This window comes from Rhamphochromis sp. 'chilingali' (genome assembly GCF_963969265.1).
Source record: "Rhamphochromis sp. 'chilingali' genome assembly, chromosome: 11".
Lineage (NCBI taxonomy): Eukaryota > Metazoa > Chordata > Actinopteri > Cichliformes > Cichlidae > Rhamphochromis > Rhamphochromis sp. 'chilingali'.
In genome coordinates, this window is record NC_137938.1 from 35,244,652 (window position 1) to 35,261,732 (window position 17,081).

Here is a 17,081-nt window from a genome sequence, read left to right on the forward strand (position 1 = left end):
GCTAAAAGAAGAAACCTCCAGCAGAGATACATATATGTTGTTATCAACAATAAGTATACAAAAACATCTATACCATGAAAATATACAACATGCAATTAAAAACATGTAACAGAACATGATGTTTTAACATATCTCCTCAATTTTTCAGTGTGATAAGAGTCAAAGCGTACTATGCCTCTATGTGGTCTAATGTAAAAAAAGTTTAATTTAATTTGTTTCTACAGTTTAACAAGTATGCCGTCGCTCTGGTTTCTTTGATCTTACTGCCTTTTAAATTCTTTTTCATTTTAATGATCACAGCTAAAAGTCTCCTACCTGTCACTGAGGATGTCCAGCACTCTCCCCGTGGTGGTGAAGGATCGATAGGTGGAGAGAAAGATGGTGATGAAGGAGGAGTCGCCCATACAAAATGAGTGGAGGAGGTGGAGCACCAACTTCTCTTCTGTGCCTGCTTTCACACACTGGGATTTGGAAACTGTGGACTGGAAGAAAATGGGAAAGAAATGAGATCAAAAGTGAGGAAAAAAGAAAGAAACAATGTTACTGCAACCCCCACAAACCTCTCATCTCAAATAGTTTACCCAGTCAGTCACATTAAACTTACCATTGGACTGTTGGGTCCACCATGGTGCTGCTTGACAGTAACTGTGTAGATCACCCCATCCTCCTCCTCCTCCACCACAGTGGGCTGTAGAGCAAAGACAGACAGTAAAGACACTGTTTATATGAAGATTGCTGCTTATGACTAATGCATACTTTGAAGTTTTTAAAATATATTTAATAATGAGTGGCAGAAATTGTTGTTAAACCATTAACTGAAATGAACAGACGTACATGATCAGACAGTTTAATTTTTAAAAAATGGAGATAAAATCTTTATGTTTATCTTATCTTTATGGTTATTGTGTTCCTTTATGCAACAACAACAACAGTGTGTGAAATCACACTTGTTTGAACCAGTGCAAGAAACAGTCCAAATTCATCAAGCTGCAAATTCAAACAAAGAATTTATTTTGTATTCCACTTTGGCTAATTTGCAACTCAGATGGGACATGAAACAATCCAGTTTAACCTCAGGGACAGTCCCTGACACAGTCACCCTACTTTATACTGGTACTAGCTCACAGGCTGTGAATCCCCATGCAATGTGAAACCCTTACCAAATCTAGAGGACAGTACCAGGTAGTCTTCATCGGAGAGGGCTCCGCCTGAGAAAGAGAGACACACAAGAGTCAAAACAAAATCACATGTCTTAGCTATTTTATTAGAGAATTAAAAAAAAAGACCAAACTGAGAGTAAAACACGTATAATCTACTTTGTTCTCCTTAAAATGATGAAGCACAACCCAAAATACACCAGGCTGCAAAGGTAATTCAACCCAGAATTGTTTTTAACCTAATTTGCAACTGTTGGGAAAAGTCACGCAGCGCTGCTTCTAAACATCTTTCCCTGGACTGGGACACATGCACAATAATGACAGGCTCATCTGAATAATCCAAAGTCTGTTGTGCCCCATACACTAAAGGTGTCTATATCAAATTGTGCAAAGCATTAAAATGTTGAACCAAGAGTTTTTTCCAACCAACAGCGTGTCTGCCACAGAAAGACAGAAACATTCCTAATAGAAATAACAGAATAAGACAGCACTTGCAAACAAAAAACACTTGGCACCATTACTGCATACTTATTAATTACATATTGACACAAACAGCTCTTGGATAGTAGGATCCTGCAGCCATGTCATGTTGCAGACACTGCATGACTCACAGCACATTTTTAGAGAGAGAGGAGAAGAAGCCTGAGACATGCGGTGACACTTCAGAGACATTTTAATACTGTCAAAACAGCCGGAGAGATAAAAGGCAGATGACCTTTGATTGCAAAGAGCTATTTTAAATGCATGTGTGATTCTGCAGATTAAAAGAGTATTTCTATTTCATTTAACCTAACACAGCTGCTCAACTGCAACATTAGTTAATGCAAATACTTGCACTGGAAATTAAACATTTTGCAATAAAAGAAACACATCTGATTTTGGAAAACACTGCTCAAGTTTGAATGAGGGTTTCAATGAGGTGTTTTAGCTTTTCTATACAACATTTATCTCATAAGCTTTACAAATGGTTTTATGTAAGTAAAACTTTGAGATGATAAGTCATCCAACAGTACACAAAAAGCAAAGATTAAAGTCTAAAAATGAGTGCAGATGTAGCAATTCTAACTCACATCCAGCTGAATCTCTGACTGATCCTGTCCACATGCCAATAGTGTCCTTTAGTCAGACGCTGAATACATTGCACACAAACTCTTTGAATGTGTTTGTGAATGAGTGAATGAGAGGTAAATACTGCAAACTGATAAGATAAAAAAAAAGGTCTGTTTTACCATGCAGCAGATTTTTTCTTTGCTTAGTCTCATTCATTATTTCACTAACAAAGTCATTATTCTCTAGACTAACTTGATTAAAGATGTATTAAATACCTGGGCCACTGACAATAAAATTCAAATAATTTCACAAAACATAGGCAGGTCACACTGATCATCGGTTTTTCAGTGAGTGCTTTTTATGTTTTTTATGCTACACATTTAGACTTTACCACTAACAACCTAATAAAACAGTAGTTCAGAAATTATCAGTAGCAGGGGCTGTGGATGATCATACTTACCATTATGCTTGAAGTACTATACTTAAATAATACTTTGAATTATGAAGTCATAATCAATATTTTACACAGAATTGGTCATTTTGCTTGAAAAAAAAATGATTGCATTCCCTTTGCACTCCTTTTTAGTGCATAAATCTGATTTATATCTTTACAGTTTGAGTTAAAGATAGATGACTTAGCATGTGGTTTGATATAAGCATAAATAGGTGATGTAAACAAAGTTGTTTTTATTTTATTTTTATTGCTTTTTGATAGTGGACCTTTTCACAGCAAAGGAGCTGTCTGTGTATTTTAAAATGTCAGTTGGTTTTAACCTCATGCCGCATAATTTGTAAAGGGTTGGCCTGTTCTGTAGTTCACATTTGGATCAAAGCATTTAACTAATACACCGATAAATATCACTTTACCCTGACGCTTTCACAACTGTAACTTTTTCCACAATAAAAAATGCATGAGTAAAGCACTGAGTAAGTCTTACTGGGTGTCTGCTGAAATCTCCAAACCTATTAGAAAGCGTATATTCATCATGAGTCAACAGGCAAAGGCAAAGGAAACACCTTGGAGACACACTCTGCTAACAAAAACAGCAAAACACGCCGGCCTCGAAAGCTCCTGTTTGTTAACCACACAAACAGAAACCTGACTTACATTTTCATTCATTTTTGCATGTCATCTCTTTCATATGCAAACTTTCAAAGTCACAGTATAAGCCAAGAATCATTCCCAGGATGGTATAGATGGCTTGTATTCCCTTCATTAAACCAGCAGTGTAATTATTTGTAATAAACCAATGCTCGCCTCTGTTCGCTTTTATCAAATTACCTTGCTTTAAAGTGACCAAAGGTCAGTGTTTCAAACAGGTACTCCTTCAATTCAAAAATGATCCTATAGCACTTCATTATATAACGTGCACTCATCAAACCTGTTATTCTACCCATTCTAACTCCGCTTACTTCCATGCAAATCTGCCTGCGATTATGTCTTTTCCCATGAAGTCAGGCTAAACACACACACGCACACAGACTGAAAAAAGAGACAAAATGGTCCCACAACTTACCTTTCCGTGGGCAAGTTCAGACAGGTAGGAATCCCTAAGCTTCCTGGAAATCTTCAGGATAAACGCAGAAATAGTGTTCTTATTTTCTCCATTGCTTCTCATCTGTTATTCACTCGTTTCTGATCAACTCCCCTGTCACAGTTGACCCATATCTGTATGTTTACCTCTTTACGTTTGCTTCTCAACCTTTTTTGCTCTCTATCACAAAGACACACCTGAAGCAGGACCTAAGCCCAACCCCCATCGGTCTACATCACCTAGACACACCCATTACACTTAAACACACACACACACTCCAAACACAGACAAGAATATGACGGTGTTCATAGGACGACACTCATTTACACTGGGTCACTTTCCACCCATTCACACACATATAGCAGGCTATGTGAAAAGCCCCAACACAGCCACACTGTTCACACAAATAAATGCCTCATCAGTGCACACACACACACACACACACACATACACACACACATTGACAAAGCCCTGAAGCCATTTCCAGAACAATGCCCCACTCTTTCAATCTCCTCTCCGTTCTCCTGCTCTCTTTCCCTTTGTAGATGACCTTCCTATGCAGATAAACCAGTCTGACTGCGTAGTCTGTTTAAAACAACACTGAGAAAAACAGAAATAACTGTGAAGGTTGCCATCTGTGGTAGGCAGCCTGCAGTTTGAGCAGCAAGAGGCCTGCAGTCCTGTAACAAGAGGTAATAAACGTTCAGACAGCGACTAAACCAGGAAGCAAGCTGTGTTTATTTAGGGGCTAATGGCATTGCAGAGTGAAGTCGTGCTACTGGAGACTTCAGCAGCGCTGTGTGTGTGAGATAGTTTGTTAGCATAGCAAACACCAATGATTGTATTATTTCTTGTGCACTTGCTGTCATAAAGACAGGCTGTAAACATTTAGCATTTCTCCTTATAAACTTCTTACGAGTAATATTACCAATAGCTGCTTTCTTATATATCCAGCAGACAGAGAGCAAAATAATCCTTAGAAATTATTTGGCATGACGTTTCTATTTGCGCCTCCACCTACTCCTGGAAAAAACGGCAGATAGACATATATATATATAGACATATACGTCCGTGTGAAGCACTTAGGGCAGTGACCTGCAAACTGCATTAGTGGCTCCCTTTATTTGTGGGTGGGGTCTTTCTGTGTGGCGCTTGCATGTTTTCCTGCCTTCGTGGGTTCTCTCTAGGTACTCTGGTTTCCTCCCAGAGTCCAAAGACATGTTGGGTTAATTAGAGCTACTTTAACTAGAGTAAATTAGAGGTCACCACAGCTGGTAACTCTGCATGTTTGATTTTGCAGCTTTTCATGCCAGATGCTCTTCCCAGTGCAACCCCAAAGGGATTTGTGTGTCACTTCCCAGAAACGACCCAAGGAGCTTTGTCTTGTTAACCGCGTACACCACTACACTATGCACATTAGGTTAACTGGTGATTCTGGCCGTAGGTGTCAGTGTGTGAGCATGAAAGGTCATCAAGGGTTCACCTGGACACAGACTGCTGACCTGTCCAGGGTCTACAGTGCACTACCTCTCACCCCACGACAGCTGGGATAGGTGCCAGTCGGACCTCATTCCTACCAACCAGCTACTGTCTTTACATCAACTCGTAAAAAACTGCATGAAAATATTTTTCTCTGTATTTAATTCTGCTAACACTGATAATGAGACAGGGTGTGATAATGTGTGATCACATGAAAACTAGATATGTTACTGTATATCCACGTGCTATATAACGAACAGCAGCTCAGTGATAAGAAACCTCTTTGAGAAAAAACAGCAGTTAAAACTAGTTTAACTTGTTCATACACAAAGATAGTATAATTACCCCCCAAAGGCAGAGTTACAACTGACTTATAAAAGAGGGAATGTGGTTTAAAATTGTCACTGATCCCTTGTGAAGTATAGTGATATTGTGGGCCTTTCTGATGCAAAGGAAACTAGCTTTTGCTCTGTTTCCTTGTTCCAGACATAGATGTTGTGTTGAGATTCTGCTAGGAGGTAAAAGTATATTCAGTGGAGCACCAGTCTTCTAAAACCACTCTGAATCTGGGTCAGATAAAATAGTCTTTTCTGTGGAGAAACCTCTCAGTAGATGTGTGTAATTTTGAGTTTAGCTGCCTCAAAGGCTGCTGTATAAGGATCATGATTATAGGCCACTGCGGTTGGGGGCATGTGTTGATTCCTAACATAAAAAGAGTACTGTGCAGCTGTTATCCATGGATCTCTAGTGATTTCATAAGCTTTAGAAACACACACAGGGTTGATTTTACCCATGTGATCCATTGTTGTTACCAAATGTCACCCTTTGTTTATGTTCTTTGTAAGATGGGATCTTCTCTTTGGGCACTGAGCTGTGCTTTTCTTAAAGTCCCTCCACCTCCTTGCCTACAGGAAGCACATAATAAGTGGAGACAAACACAGGAAGCAGGACGTGCTGCTGTGTTGTGAAGCTATTTTTCTTCCCTTCTCCATCAAAAGTTTAGGCTGCGTCACCTCCACAAGCTGAACAACTATGTCAGCTATTGGACAGAACCAGAAAAGCAACAGGGAGGAAATCGTCTCTCATTTTAACCCTACCTCCTTCCTCAAAAAACAGCAGTTTCAACCATTTCCCTTACATATATCCAATTAGTTCTGCCGAATACCTTTGACGTTAAACAAATACACTGTTGACGCCCACCATTTTCAATCCAGACAAGGCATTCCTGCAAACAGGGGGTCGTAAATATATCTTCTGAAGCTTTATTTAAAGATAACCATTGTTTTTTTTCTGTGTAGTTCAAAACCCCTACCCCTTCCTTCCTATCTTTCTGTTTGTCCCTCTTCTCACGCTTTCATCTATCTATCCCCTGGTGCCCGTTATCTACTGTGTTTCAAGTAAAACTCTGTAGCCGAAGTCCTATTCATCGTAAAGAGAAAAAAAAATTTATTACATGATTATAACTTTGTGATTAGAAAATGCTCGTGCTCATGCTTATATGTGGTCATCCATATGTGCTTGGGGCGCGTCTCATCATTAAATAATGTGTTAAAGTGCAACCATAACAGCTTGTACTCTTCTGGGAAGGTTTTCCACCATATTTTGGAAGCCAGCTGCAGAGATGTGTTTTTATTTATTCACAAGAGCAAGAAAGATGTTGGCCTCTAATGTTGGTTGATAAGACCCAGCTCATGTTCATCAGCAGTCTAGTTCATCCAAAACGTGCTGGGTAAGGTAGAGGTCAGGTCTTGTGCTGGCCAATCAGGTTCTCTCACACCAAAATAGGAAAATTATTTATGTGCAAACTTGAGGTTATATTAAAACAGGAAAGTGATTAAATAAAGTATTAAAGTCCAGACCAAACAGGCTCGTAACTTCACTGACAGGTTACCTGTTGTTGTTTGAAATGAATCTATGAGGTACAGTTTTGTTATGGGAAGTCATTCACACGAAAACAAAAATAGGGACAAATAAAGGGAGTTATTGCCTTGTTCCACTTCTTAAAGTAGTAAATAAGCTTGCGTCTCTTGTATTTCTACATCATGTTTTAAAATTACTCAACAGTACACTTGTAAACAAAATCTTGCAAATATCAGGTTGATGAAATGTTAAAAATGAAAGGATACATTTGAAATATACAACTGTTTAACACCAATATCTTGAACTGATCTGCTTGAACAGTAAAAACCAAAAGGCTCAAGAATGCAAAGAGCATTATCAACACGTGTGATCTGTAACCTGATACAGATAACCTGATAACAGGACTACTAGAGTACAGATATATTAGACCAAAACAAATGTGCCTCCCTCTCTTTATTTTTTTTACTTTTCAGTAAAAGAAAACTGTGCAAAACTAGTTTTAGCCAGTAATTATCATCTCTGTTCACTTGTGTTCACTTGACCACTCTGTGTGATTGCTTCAGGGTCCCTCACACAGAGCAGAGCAGCGGAGAGAAGACGCAAAAATGTTGCATAACACCAATGCTGCACTTGATCATTCAGCAAATTCACAACCTGACCAACAGGTGGCGTTATGTTATCTTTGTTATCTATAAAATAATCAGAAAACACAAATGTTCTTTCTACTACATCTTGGTAATAATGTGGAAACAAATGTTAAATGGCGTGTTACTACCACTAAATTTTTGAGCAATCAAAGTGATTTTTACAACAAGTCCAATTCATCCATTCCCACACAAGTTCATACTTGTGTGGGAATGGATCATCTAACATCTAACATTCATTGTGGGCAACTCAGGGTTCCGTATCTTAGCTGGACAGGAAGAGCTGGGGATCGATCTACTGACTTTCCAGTTGGTAGGTGACCTGCTCTACTATCAGAATATCAAGTTATTACTGCTTAATTACCAAACTAATATGCAAGTAATTGTCTTGTGCTATATTAAAGATAAACCAATATTACTTAATTGTTATTTAGTTACTACCACAATGTGCATATATTACCATAGTACACTATTTATTACTAACAGGTTCCTATTATTACCACTATATTACTGTACGGTTACTAATTATTTAAGTTACTGAAGTATTTCTCAGCTATAACCAATGATCATACAATATAATTACTTGGATATTACTTTTGTAACTAAGTAGTAATATTTTGTCATTTCTATATTATTACCTTCTTGTTCCTACCTTATTATTCCCACTGTTACCACATTATTACCCAGATTCTTTTCTGCAACACCAACATAACAATTATCTTGTATAAAGTAAATGTAACATTTTGAAATTGTAACAGTTGCACATCCACAAATTTGAGTTTTACAATTGCTGCATGTAATAAGAAACTTAGCGATTTGTAGGGCTACACGTTAAAACAGAGCAGAGGAGTAGCAACATAGCAGTAGGCTTTCGCTCAGTGGATAATATGCATAATAATATGTTATTTTGTGCTGTTTGTTTTTCAGATGTACAGACTGAATGCTCAGGATTGAGCAATCAGCTGTGCTGGAAAAGTTGTCAAAACATAAAACAAAGCACTCCTGTTACTCTTCTACATTTTTACATTGCAGATAGTTTGCTACAATATGTTTGCTCGAAATGCCACAGGTTACTTTATGCATCTTGAATCACACATCCAAGTTTCCCTCATTAAAGAATGAACAAGAGGTCGTATTGGATTCCACTTGACAGCCTGTCCTTGGAGACAGCCTGTGATACTAGATACTGTTTACGGGGAGAGCAGGTGTACACTGCATCCACTGATCAGGCCACAGCATGCATTATTTAATGCGAGCTTCAGCAGACAACATGTGACACGAACAGAGAGGAAGTCTGGTCATTTGGAAAGCAAGTCAGTGTAACTTCTTTTTTTAGCTGCAGCATTTCTTGAGACTTGGTGAGAAGTAAACCAAAGAGCCCTGTGAAGCTGGGGCATGAAGCTTGGTCAGTATATTATTAGGAACCAGTACAACCGTTTTGTTTCCAACGTTGGTCTTAAGAAAGGCTAAAGTTCTGTACGTGTAAGAAGAATTCAAACAGTAGTCTTGCCTTCAGCTTAAATTAGCATTTGACCATGTGTGTGTAAGTCTGCTAATGCTCAGAAAACCTCACTATCAGATGATTAAACATTAACAAACGCAAAGTTCGTGGGAAATTTACCTGTGCCCTGAACATTTAACTTCCTAACCTAAAGTCAGTTTTACTCCCTTTTACAAAGTCAAATTGAGGAGTTTATGTAGCAAAACAAAAAACTTCATATAAACAGTGCAGAAACAATGTCTTTAAGTGCTTCTTTAAATATACAAAGCTTTATGTTCCCTGCCTTACTAACATGGGTAGTATGTTAGTAAGGCAGGGACACAAGTACAACTAAGGACCATCATTAGTTTTGCAGTAATTTGGTCATAAACCAAAGTGTTATTGACCTTTAAAACAACATTTTATTCTAATCGAGGCTACTTTTGGCCGCTCACTTGGGACAAGGGGTCACCGCAGGAGATATCACCGCATGTTTGATTTGGCAGAGTTTTACACCACATGCCCTTCCTACTTATAAGATGGCAGAAAAAGAAGCATCGGGGGAGGAGCAATAGTATTACAGCACATCCTGTGCAGGATGTAAATACATATGCAGCATAGCATGGCTGTCATTAAAAAAAATCACAGCAAGGAGAAAGAAGAGTAAATTGTAACAGTTCAATTAGTACGATTAGTACGATTTATTCTTCCTCAGTCTGTTAGTGTCTAAAATACATTTTAAGCATTTACTTCCTGCTGAGACACTGCAGTCAGGACAAAAGCATTGGACCGACATACAGATCGTTACTAACACGTTGCTAGCAATTCCACTAATGCCATTAGGCTGTTTTTTTTAAAAACTAGATAAAGAGATCTGTCATGATGTTTTAATGTTATTGATTATTTTGCTCTGTTCTACCTGTTGTAAATGTCTTACACATCTGTTGATACTGGCTTATTTTTATGCAGTTTTTATACATAAAACTTAGACGTGCCTATAGCTGAAGTGAAGTGTTCAAGATAAAATTTCAATGCAAAATGAATTAAATGAGTTGTATAAGGGTTGCCACTACAAACACAATATTTTCTTAAATCCGTTTGCTAGCTGTTATCATGATTAACCATTAGCTCTATAACAAAAGTGTTTTCATGTATTCTACTAGTTTGAATTTATTCACTTTATGGTAAATAGCAGTGTTTGTGTTGCCATGGTGCAATACACACGCGTTCATACATCTGTATCTTGGCTTTTCTGTCTGAGTCACAGTGGCTTTATTCCCTTAGGGCTGAAAAGCAGCCTACCGCATCTGCTGTTTATACAGTCCAAGGCAGCTCACTTTCTTGGGACAATGCTCTAAATGCTCCTAGCTGTGATGGCCAGTGAGGCCATGGCAAATGTCACAGTCTCCTAATCCCCTCTCAGCTCTGTGAGATCTATTTATTGTGTCAACATCAGAAAACCTACTAAAGCATATGACTGTCAATACTCAAATACCATCAACACAGTCCCACAGAACAAAGCTCTGGGATATGTCACAAGTTCATCTGACTCTTTTCCACAGCAAAGATGTACAATGTAATTGATGTTTTCCAATACACACTATGCAGTTTTCCCACTTTGGACCAAACCAATCTGCTGAGAACAGTTCCACTGTGCCAACATTGGCTGCAGTTCACCCAGAGGGCAGGTGATAGTGTCAGGGAAAAAAGCCTCTTTCCACAAACACACAACAGTTTATATGCTAAACACTGCTACTTGTTTTCTTTGAAACCAAATTTTGCCAAAAAATACTAGTATTCTGGCAATACAAGATAATTTATCCATAAATGAGTTGCACTGTGTGTGAATGATTATCTGTCTCTATGTCCCCGTGGTAGACTGGTGGCCTGTCCAGCTGTACCACACCCCTCACCCCATGACAGCTGGGATATGCTCCAGAGCCTGTCTCCCTCAATGCTGACTTGGAAAAGGTTAAGAAAATGGATGGAATTAAAGAATTCTCCTCTTTATGACAAATTTCTAAATAGTTAGTCCTGCAGATTACACAAGAATAATAACTTAAAAAAGAAACCTACGTGCATATAAAAGAAGGACCTGGTTGTGGTTTGAAATCGATTTCCTTCTAGTGGTCAGCGAATGTTGTCAAGTGGCTTGTGGTTCTGTGGCAATACTAATACTTACAGAAAGGTAAATTAATACAGTAATAAACCTTTATAAAATCTAAGAATCAAACAACATCTGTTGTTTTGTTCATGCACTAATTGAAAACAGGTAAAAAAAAAACCCAACATTTTAGCCCATAACTGTTACAATTATGGGCGAGAGCTAGAAAGGCCCACTTTATTCTGTACTATTTTGTGACTATCCTCTATTTAACCAAAAGTCCGAAAGTAGCAATTTTCTATGAAAAATCATGGGAGCTGTTGTTTTCACAGTCATTTCAGATCAGGGTTGGACTGGGACAAAAAACCCACACTGATCACTGTATCTATATATATGTGTATAATGCATATACATGAAACACCATTAGCTTGCACGGCACTAAATGCTATATTATTATGAATCAGCTATCCATTTAGCGAGTTTATGATATTCAGTAAATGTAGTTGTAGCTGGCGCCTTTTTCAATGGTCAGAACACATTGTGAACTTGTTCAAAGTTGTTGAAACATTATAAGATTACAACATAAGAAGCCATAGTAAAGATATCAGGTCAATGGCGAAACAGACAGGTAGCCAAGAAAAGTAAGATTATGTTGAAAAAACATATTTTTCTGTGATTGTTGGAAACGCCAATGTACGTTTATATTTTATTTCATTTTGTTTGATTTTAGATATTGAAGCAGGTTTTAATCAGTAGTTTGTTGGGTTACAATATTAAAAGCCACACTTTTGCTATTTGCAGTGGCTCATGGTAAAAGCACCCATTCATTTTACCTGAATCCTTAAATCTCTCGCTTCAAATTACTGTCCTCCATCTAGTTTCTTACCACAATAATTGTATCTTCCTCGTCTCTTCCTCACTTCTCCACAGCTGGTGCTAGAAGCAGTAGCCTCCTGTGACTTTGAGGTGTGGTTACTAGCTGTTACTAGATGCTGCTGGTACTACTGTTCACGGTCCAACAGCAGCAACAGCTAACATGTTGGTTAATTTGACAGATTTTTCTGCATTTATTATTAGTTTCTTTTTATTCTGTCAGCTTTTCAGTAGCACCTTCGACACTTCTTCCACACGAAATGTGAGTGCACAGCGAAGGTAGGGGAGGGGCCAGTCTTGTTAAGAGATTAGATTGGGCAATGCAGTGTCAGTAACACAAATGAAGGAATGGGCTGCTCCCATTGCTTGTGCTGCAATTGCGCAGTGGGCCACATCTGACTTGACTTAATCTCACACATTTCTTAAAGCCACAAACATACAACGTCTTTCTAATAAAATAGCAGGAAATAGCATTAGCTTACAGCATTAACTGCTGTAATATCCATTAGATGAATAAGCTATTCATTTAGCCAGTTACTACTATTAGCTAAATTTAGTTGTAGCTAGCGCCTTTATCGATGGTCAGAACACATTGTGAACATGTTGAAAGTTGTTGTAACATTTTCAGATTACAATACAAATAAGCCATAGTAACAATATGAGGTCGTTGGCGGGAGAGGTAACATTACACTGAATAAACTTACATATTTTTCTGTGATTGTTGGGAACACCAATATACAAATATAAAACACCCATCCATCCATTTTGAGGCAAAGTAAAAACCATTCACCTGCGAACTTTGCACTTCAGCGTCAGCGGCTCTCCTCCCTGAGTGGCCACTTATGGTTCCTCTGTCAGGTGATAAAGGTCGAAAGCCAATGAGGGGCACATTGTCTGATTCCACCCCTGGCAGGTTATAACCACCTGTACGTATGTTACGGGGTAGCATGGTGCCAGCTGCTGCAGATAAGAGACACATAAGAAATGTTTTAGATATTTCTTAAGAAGCTGTTGGAATGAATTAAGTACTCACATGTTCATTTCCTTATAACATAAAAGTATAAAATTACATTAGTATCAGACAGTGGTGCTAAAGCTGTGGCTAAGGCAATAAAAGTGGATCACATCAGGCCAGCAGCCAGAAACTAACTTAAATTTCTACAACTGACTCATTTAACATGTCCAAACTCATTATAGAAAAGCAATGTTTTCCTTTTAAGCACTACAAATCTGAAACAAACTGTCAGAAACACAGACACTCACTCCAACTTTCTAGGTTTTAGATCAAAGCTTAAAACTTGACTCTTTATTCCTGCACTGCACAGTACTTTTTTCTCAGAGCTTTTTTTTTTTTATCTTGAATTCGATTTTTCTTCTCAAAAACTAACTTGTATTTTCTTTATTTTGATGCTTTTTAATGTCTTATCTTAGACAGTTACATAACAAATGTGAGAAGTCTAAATGTTTCTATTTTCCAGTTAGATTCTTAATAATTAGTTTGTTTCATGAAATGAGGAAAGGCTGTAACAGTGTACAGAATGATGTCCCTAAATGTGTGACCACTGGGCAGCTGGATTTTGTACTTAAGGTTTGAAGAAGTAATCATCAGTCATTTCCAGTAAATAAACTAACTGTAACTTTATGACGTATAGCCACGCTCGTCATATGTGCCTTGTTCCATCACCTGTGAATACTTTCACATGTTCGAGCTCCACATTGGACAAACTATCAGTTATAGCTTTAAAAACTTTAAGACAGCCTTTAAACTGCATTTTAAACAAAAGCAACACTCTAAATGGTATCCTGGAGTTGATTTGCTTAACACACTGACTGTGCCCTACAGCAGGTCTGGATTTGCATAGCAACCCCTCCTTCCATTTCCCTTTCCCCTCTTTGGTATTTAGATTGCCCTGAAGATAAACATCAAGTAAACACTGTTACAGGAAAAGAGGTGTGGAGCGAGACAGTTGGCGGGTATAGGAGTGATATGAGGGTGATGGAAATGTCAACCACAGACACATAAACAGTTATGTTAACCTGAAGAATTTTTATTAAAAAACATGCTAAGGTGCTCTCAGTTGTGCAGTTTGGCATATTAATAAATGTTGCGTGCCTCACAGTTTCTTCTTACTTTTACTTGGAGCAAATGATACAGAATGGCTGTGATGTGACCAGCAACAGAACAGCAGAGTCTGCCCTGCTAGCATGTTCAGATGACCTTTGAGCAAGGCACATGACCCATCTGATCAGAAAGAGCACGTAAAAAGTGTGTGGTCTAAAAATGCATTAATGGCACTCCCTTGTTTCCACTCATTTTGTATTGGTTCTTCACAATTTGTGTAACCCTAAACTTTCTCTTGCATAATGCTCTGTCTTTACTGCGGGTTTGTGATGGTTCATTATATTCTTGCTCAAGAAAGCAAGTTTGTACCAGGAGAGGAAAGGGGAGCAGGCCTGCAGGGGAAACAAAGCATTACCAGTGCAGCATATGATCTCGCTGACCAACGGTTATGCAGAAGTCTGAAAGGCTGCTATTCACTGGCCTGACCAAAGCAAACAGCCACATATGACTGAGGTGTACACACATATAACGCAGTAACTAGGCTACAGTAAGTCACACCCCATAGTGCCTATTTTCTGTTTAATAAATGTAGCCGTGGGGTGGTGCTACAGCAATGTACAGTCCTAATGACAGCTTCAGTCTCGATGTGGGCTGGAAGACGAGAATGGAGCTTGAAACTGTGAGGGCTGTAAAAGTTTGACGCGTGTATTTAAACACAGCAGAGTGACAGATGATGACATTTGCTTCCTGCTGCGAATCACTCAGGGACACGAAGGCCGTAAAAATTAAGAGCTAGGCTATAAAAATTAAGCAAATAGAGGAAGATAAATGAAGGAAGCTACAATTCAACTTACTGATAGCGAAGTCTCATTCGCAGGATGTGCGCTATGCAACCGCGGTCAGCTCGATCCAGACTGCATTGGATGACCGCCGGGGCAACTGGATCGGTGGCCAGCTCAGCTGAGGAGAGTCGCACCCATCTGTACCACCGTCACCGCCGACAACGACGAGGGAGTCTCCATCCTCCGCCTCGCCCCCCCACCCTCTCTCGCCCCTCTATCGGTCTCTCCACACTGTTCGTCTGTCCAGCTTTCAGCAGCTGATAGCGCACTTTGGTCTGTCTGCAAACTCCCTCCCTCCCTCCCCTCCCTCTCTCTCCGCCTCTCTCTTGCTCTAACGTCGCAGTTCCTGTACGTTGTGCATTCACTGCTTTGGCAACATACCCGTCTCTCCGGGCAGTTCCCACAGTGTGGATAGCGACACACCGCAACAGCCGTACGCGTCACCTCCGGGGAAATGTTACTTCAAGGACCAGCAGGCAGACAGCGTGACCGCGCACGAGCACGTGTACGCACAACCACACGCAAACACATTTTCCCTCATTTTTGAAAGTCTTTACATCCATAAAATCTTCACTTCATCTAAACGAACGCTGACTGCAGAAAAACAGGCCCCATTAAATTGGCTTTGATACTTTGATAAACCTATATATTACAATAACAATTATAAAGCAGTCCCTGTTAAACACATACACCTAAAAGTAAACCTGACCTCTGACCTATCTTCTGTATCACCAGACTTCATAAATCCACGTTAGGCTACTGAAGCAGCTTAAACTTGAACCCTCAGATTTTAATGCAGGTTCTCTCTGCAGTACGCAAGACTTTTCACAGGTTGACCCACATGATTGGTAGGTGTAGCTTAATGTGTAGAAAAATTCAGATGGCCCCTTTAAGACTAATATACCCTTAAGGATATTTGCATATCCATATTCACAATGCAAACCTAGACAGCAGACACTCTTGGGCATAATCTGGGCTACTTGTGGCACTTTTTCAACAATACATTCTTCATTTTTGAAAAGTCAACACACACACATGCATGAAACAGTCTTTACCTTACAAACCTGAGCTCAAAGAACGGGAGAGATATTGCTCTTTATTTTTACCACTGATAAGTAGAATAAATCACCCTTACAGTTGTACCCAGACCGTTGTTAGTGCCATCACCATGCGTCTTGTGCTTATGTGTGCCACATTGTCACAGGGCAGTCACATCTTGTAATGCATTCACAAGGACTGCAAATTAAGATCAATATGAGTCATTTAACTCATATAACTGATTTGATATATTTTTTTAAGAAAAGTCCCTCACTAGTTGTTGGTCACTCCTGTGCCACCTCACTGAGAAATCCCAGAAACACACCTGTTCTCACAACTGAACTCATCTGCTGATCGGTATTCACCCAAAGCCCACAGACCAACCCCCAGGCCCATGACATTTAGTCTAGACACTTTTAGGTTTAGCTTCATATTTTAAGTAATTATCTAATGCTGTTTTTAGTGCATTGCTGTAGTGTTAAATGTTAGTATTTGCCTTCTCTGCTCCTTCAAGGATGAATGGTTTCATCTGTAACAAGTAGGCCATGCTACCATTCAGAGTGCAACAGCTACTGTGTGACTGTAATGGCAAATGCATTTTAAATTGTGACACGGAAAGGAACTTGAGAAACAACACACCCATCACATGCAATAAAAACCCATGATGTCAAGGTTTCAGCTTCTTTTTTTTTTCTTTTTTTCTTTTTTTTTGTCTTAGAACCTGTGAAGTCTCGACATTACAGATTCCACGAGCCATGAGGACTTTAAATGTTCTTCCTTTCTTATTATCCTACTCATATCATCATCACCATCATCACAACTCTGGGGCTTTTCTCGAACTTCACTCTGATCCTGCGAGTCTATGAGACTGAGAGGCCTGATTCAGTAGAGTTCCTGTTCTGGTGTTTGTTCGCCACCCAGCGGCCACATTTGGAAAATGACACTTTACGCTTTCTC

General features: G+C 39.1%; 1 protein-coding gene across 2 annotated transcripts in view; it reads right to left on the reverse strand.

Moving 5' to 3' along the window:
- The window catches only part of rgl2 (ral guanine nucleotide dissociation stimulator-like 2), a 33,369-nt gene extending 18,025 nt beyond the window's left edge, over positions 1–15,344 (reverse strand). Inside the window, exons 1-5 of one of the 2 annotated variants that reach the window (XM_080897308.1) lie at positions 15,099–15,344; positions 12,973–13,142; positions 1,161–1,208; positions 605–688; positions 316–482 (exon numbers count right to left, since the gene is read on the reverse strand). In XM_080897308.1, coding sequence (XP_080753434.1) covers positions 316–482; positions 605–688; positions 1,161–1,208; positions 12,973–13,131 — 458 coding nt within the window. In that variant the 5' untranslated portion in view covers positions 13,132–13,142; positions 15,099–15,344. Of the gene's footprint in view, positions 1–315; positions 483–604; positions 689–1,160; positions 1,209–3,724; positions 4,194–12,972; positions 13,143–15,098 lie in introns of those variants that run through there. The other variant, XM_080897309.1, reaches the window with a different exon arrangement.
- Positions 15,345–17,081: the final 1,737 nt, after the last annotated feature.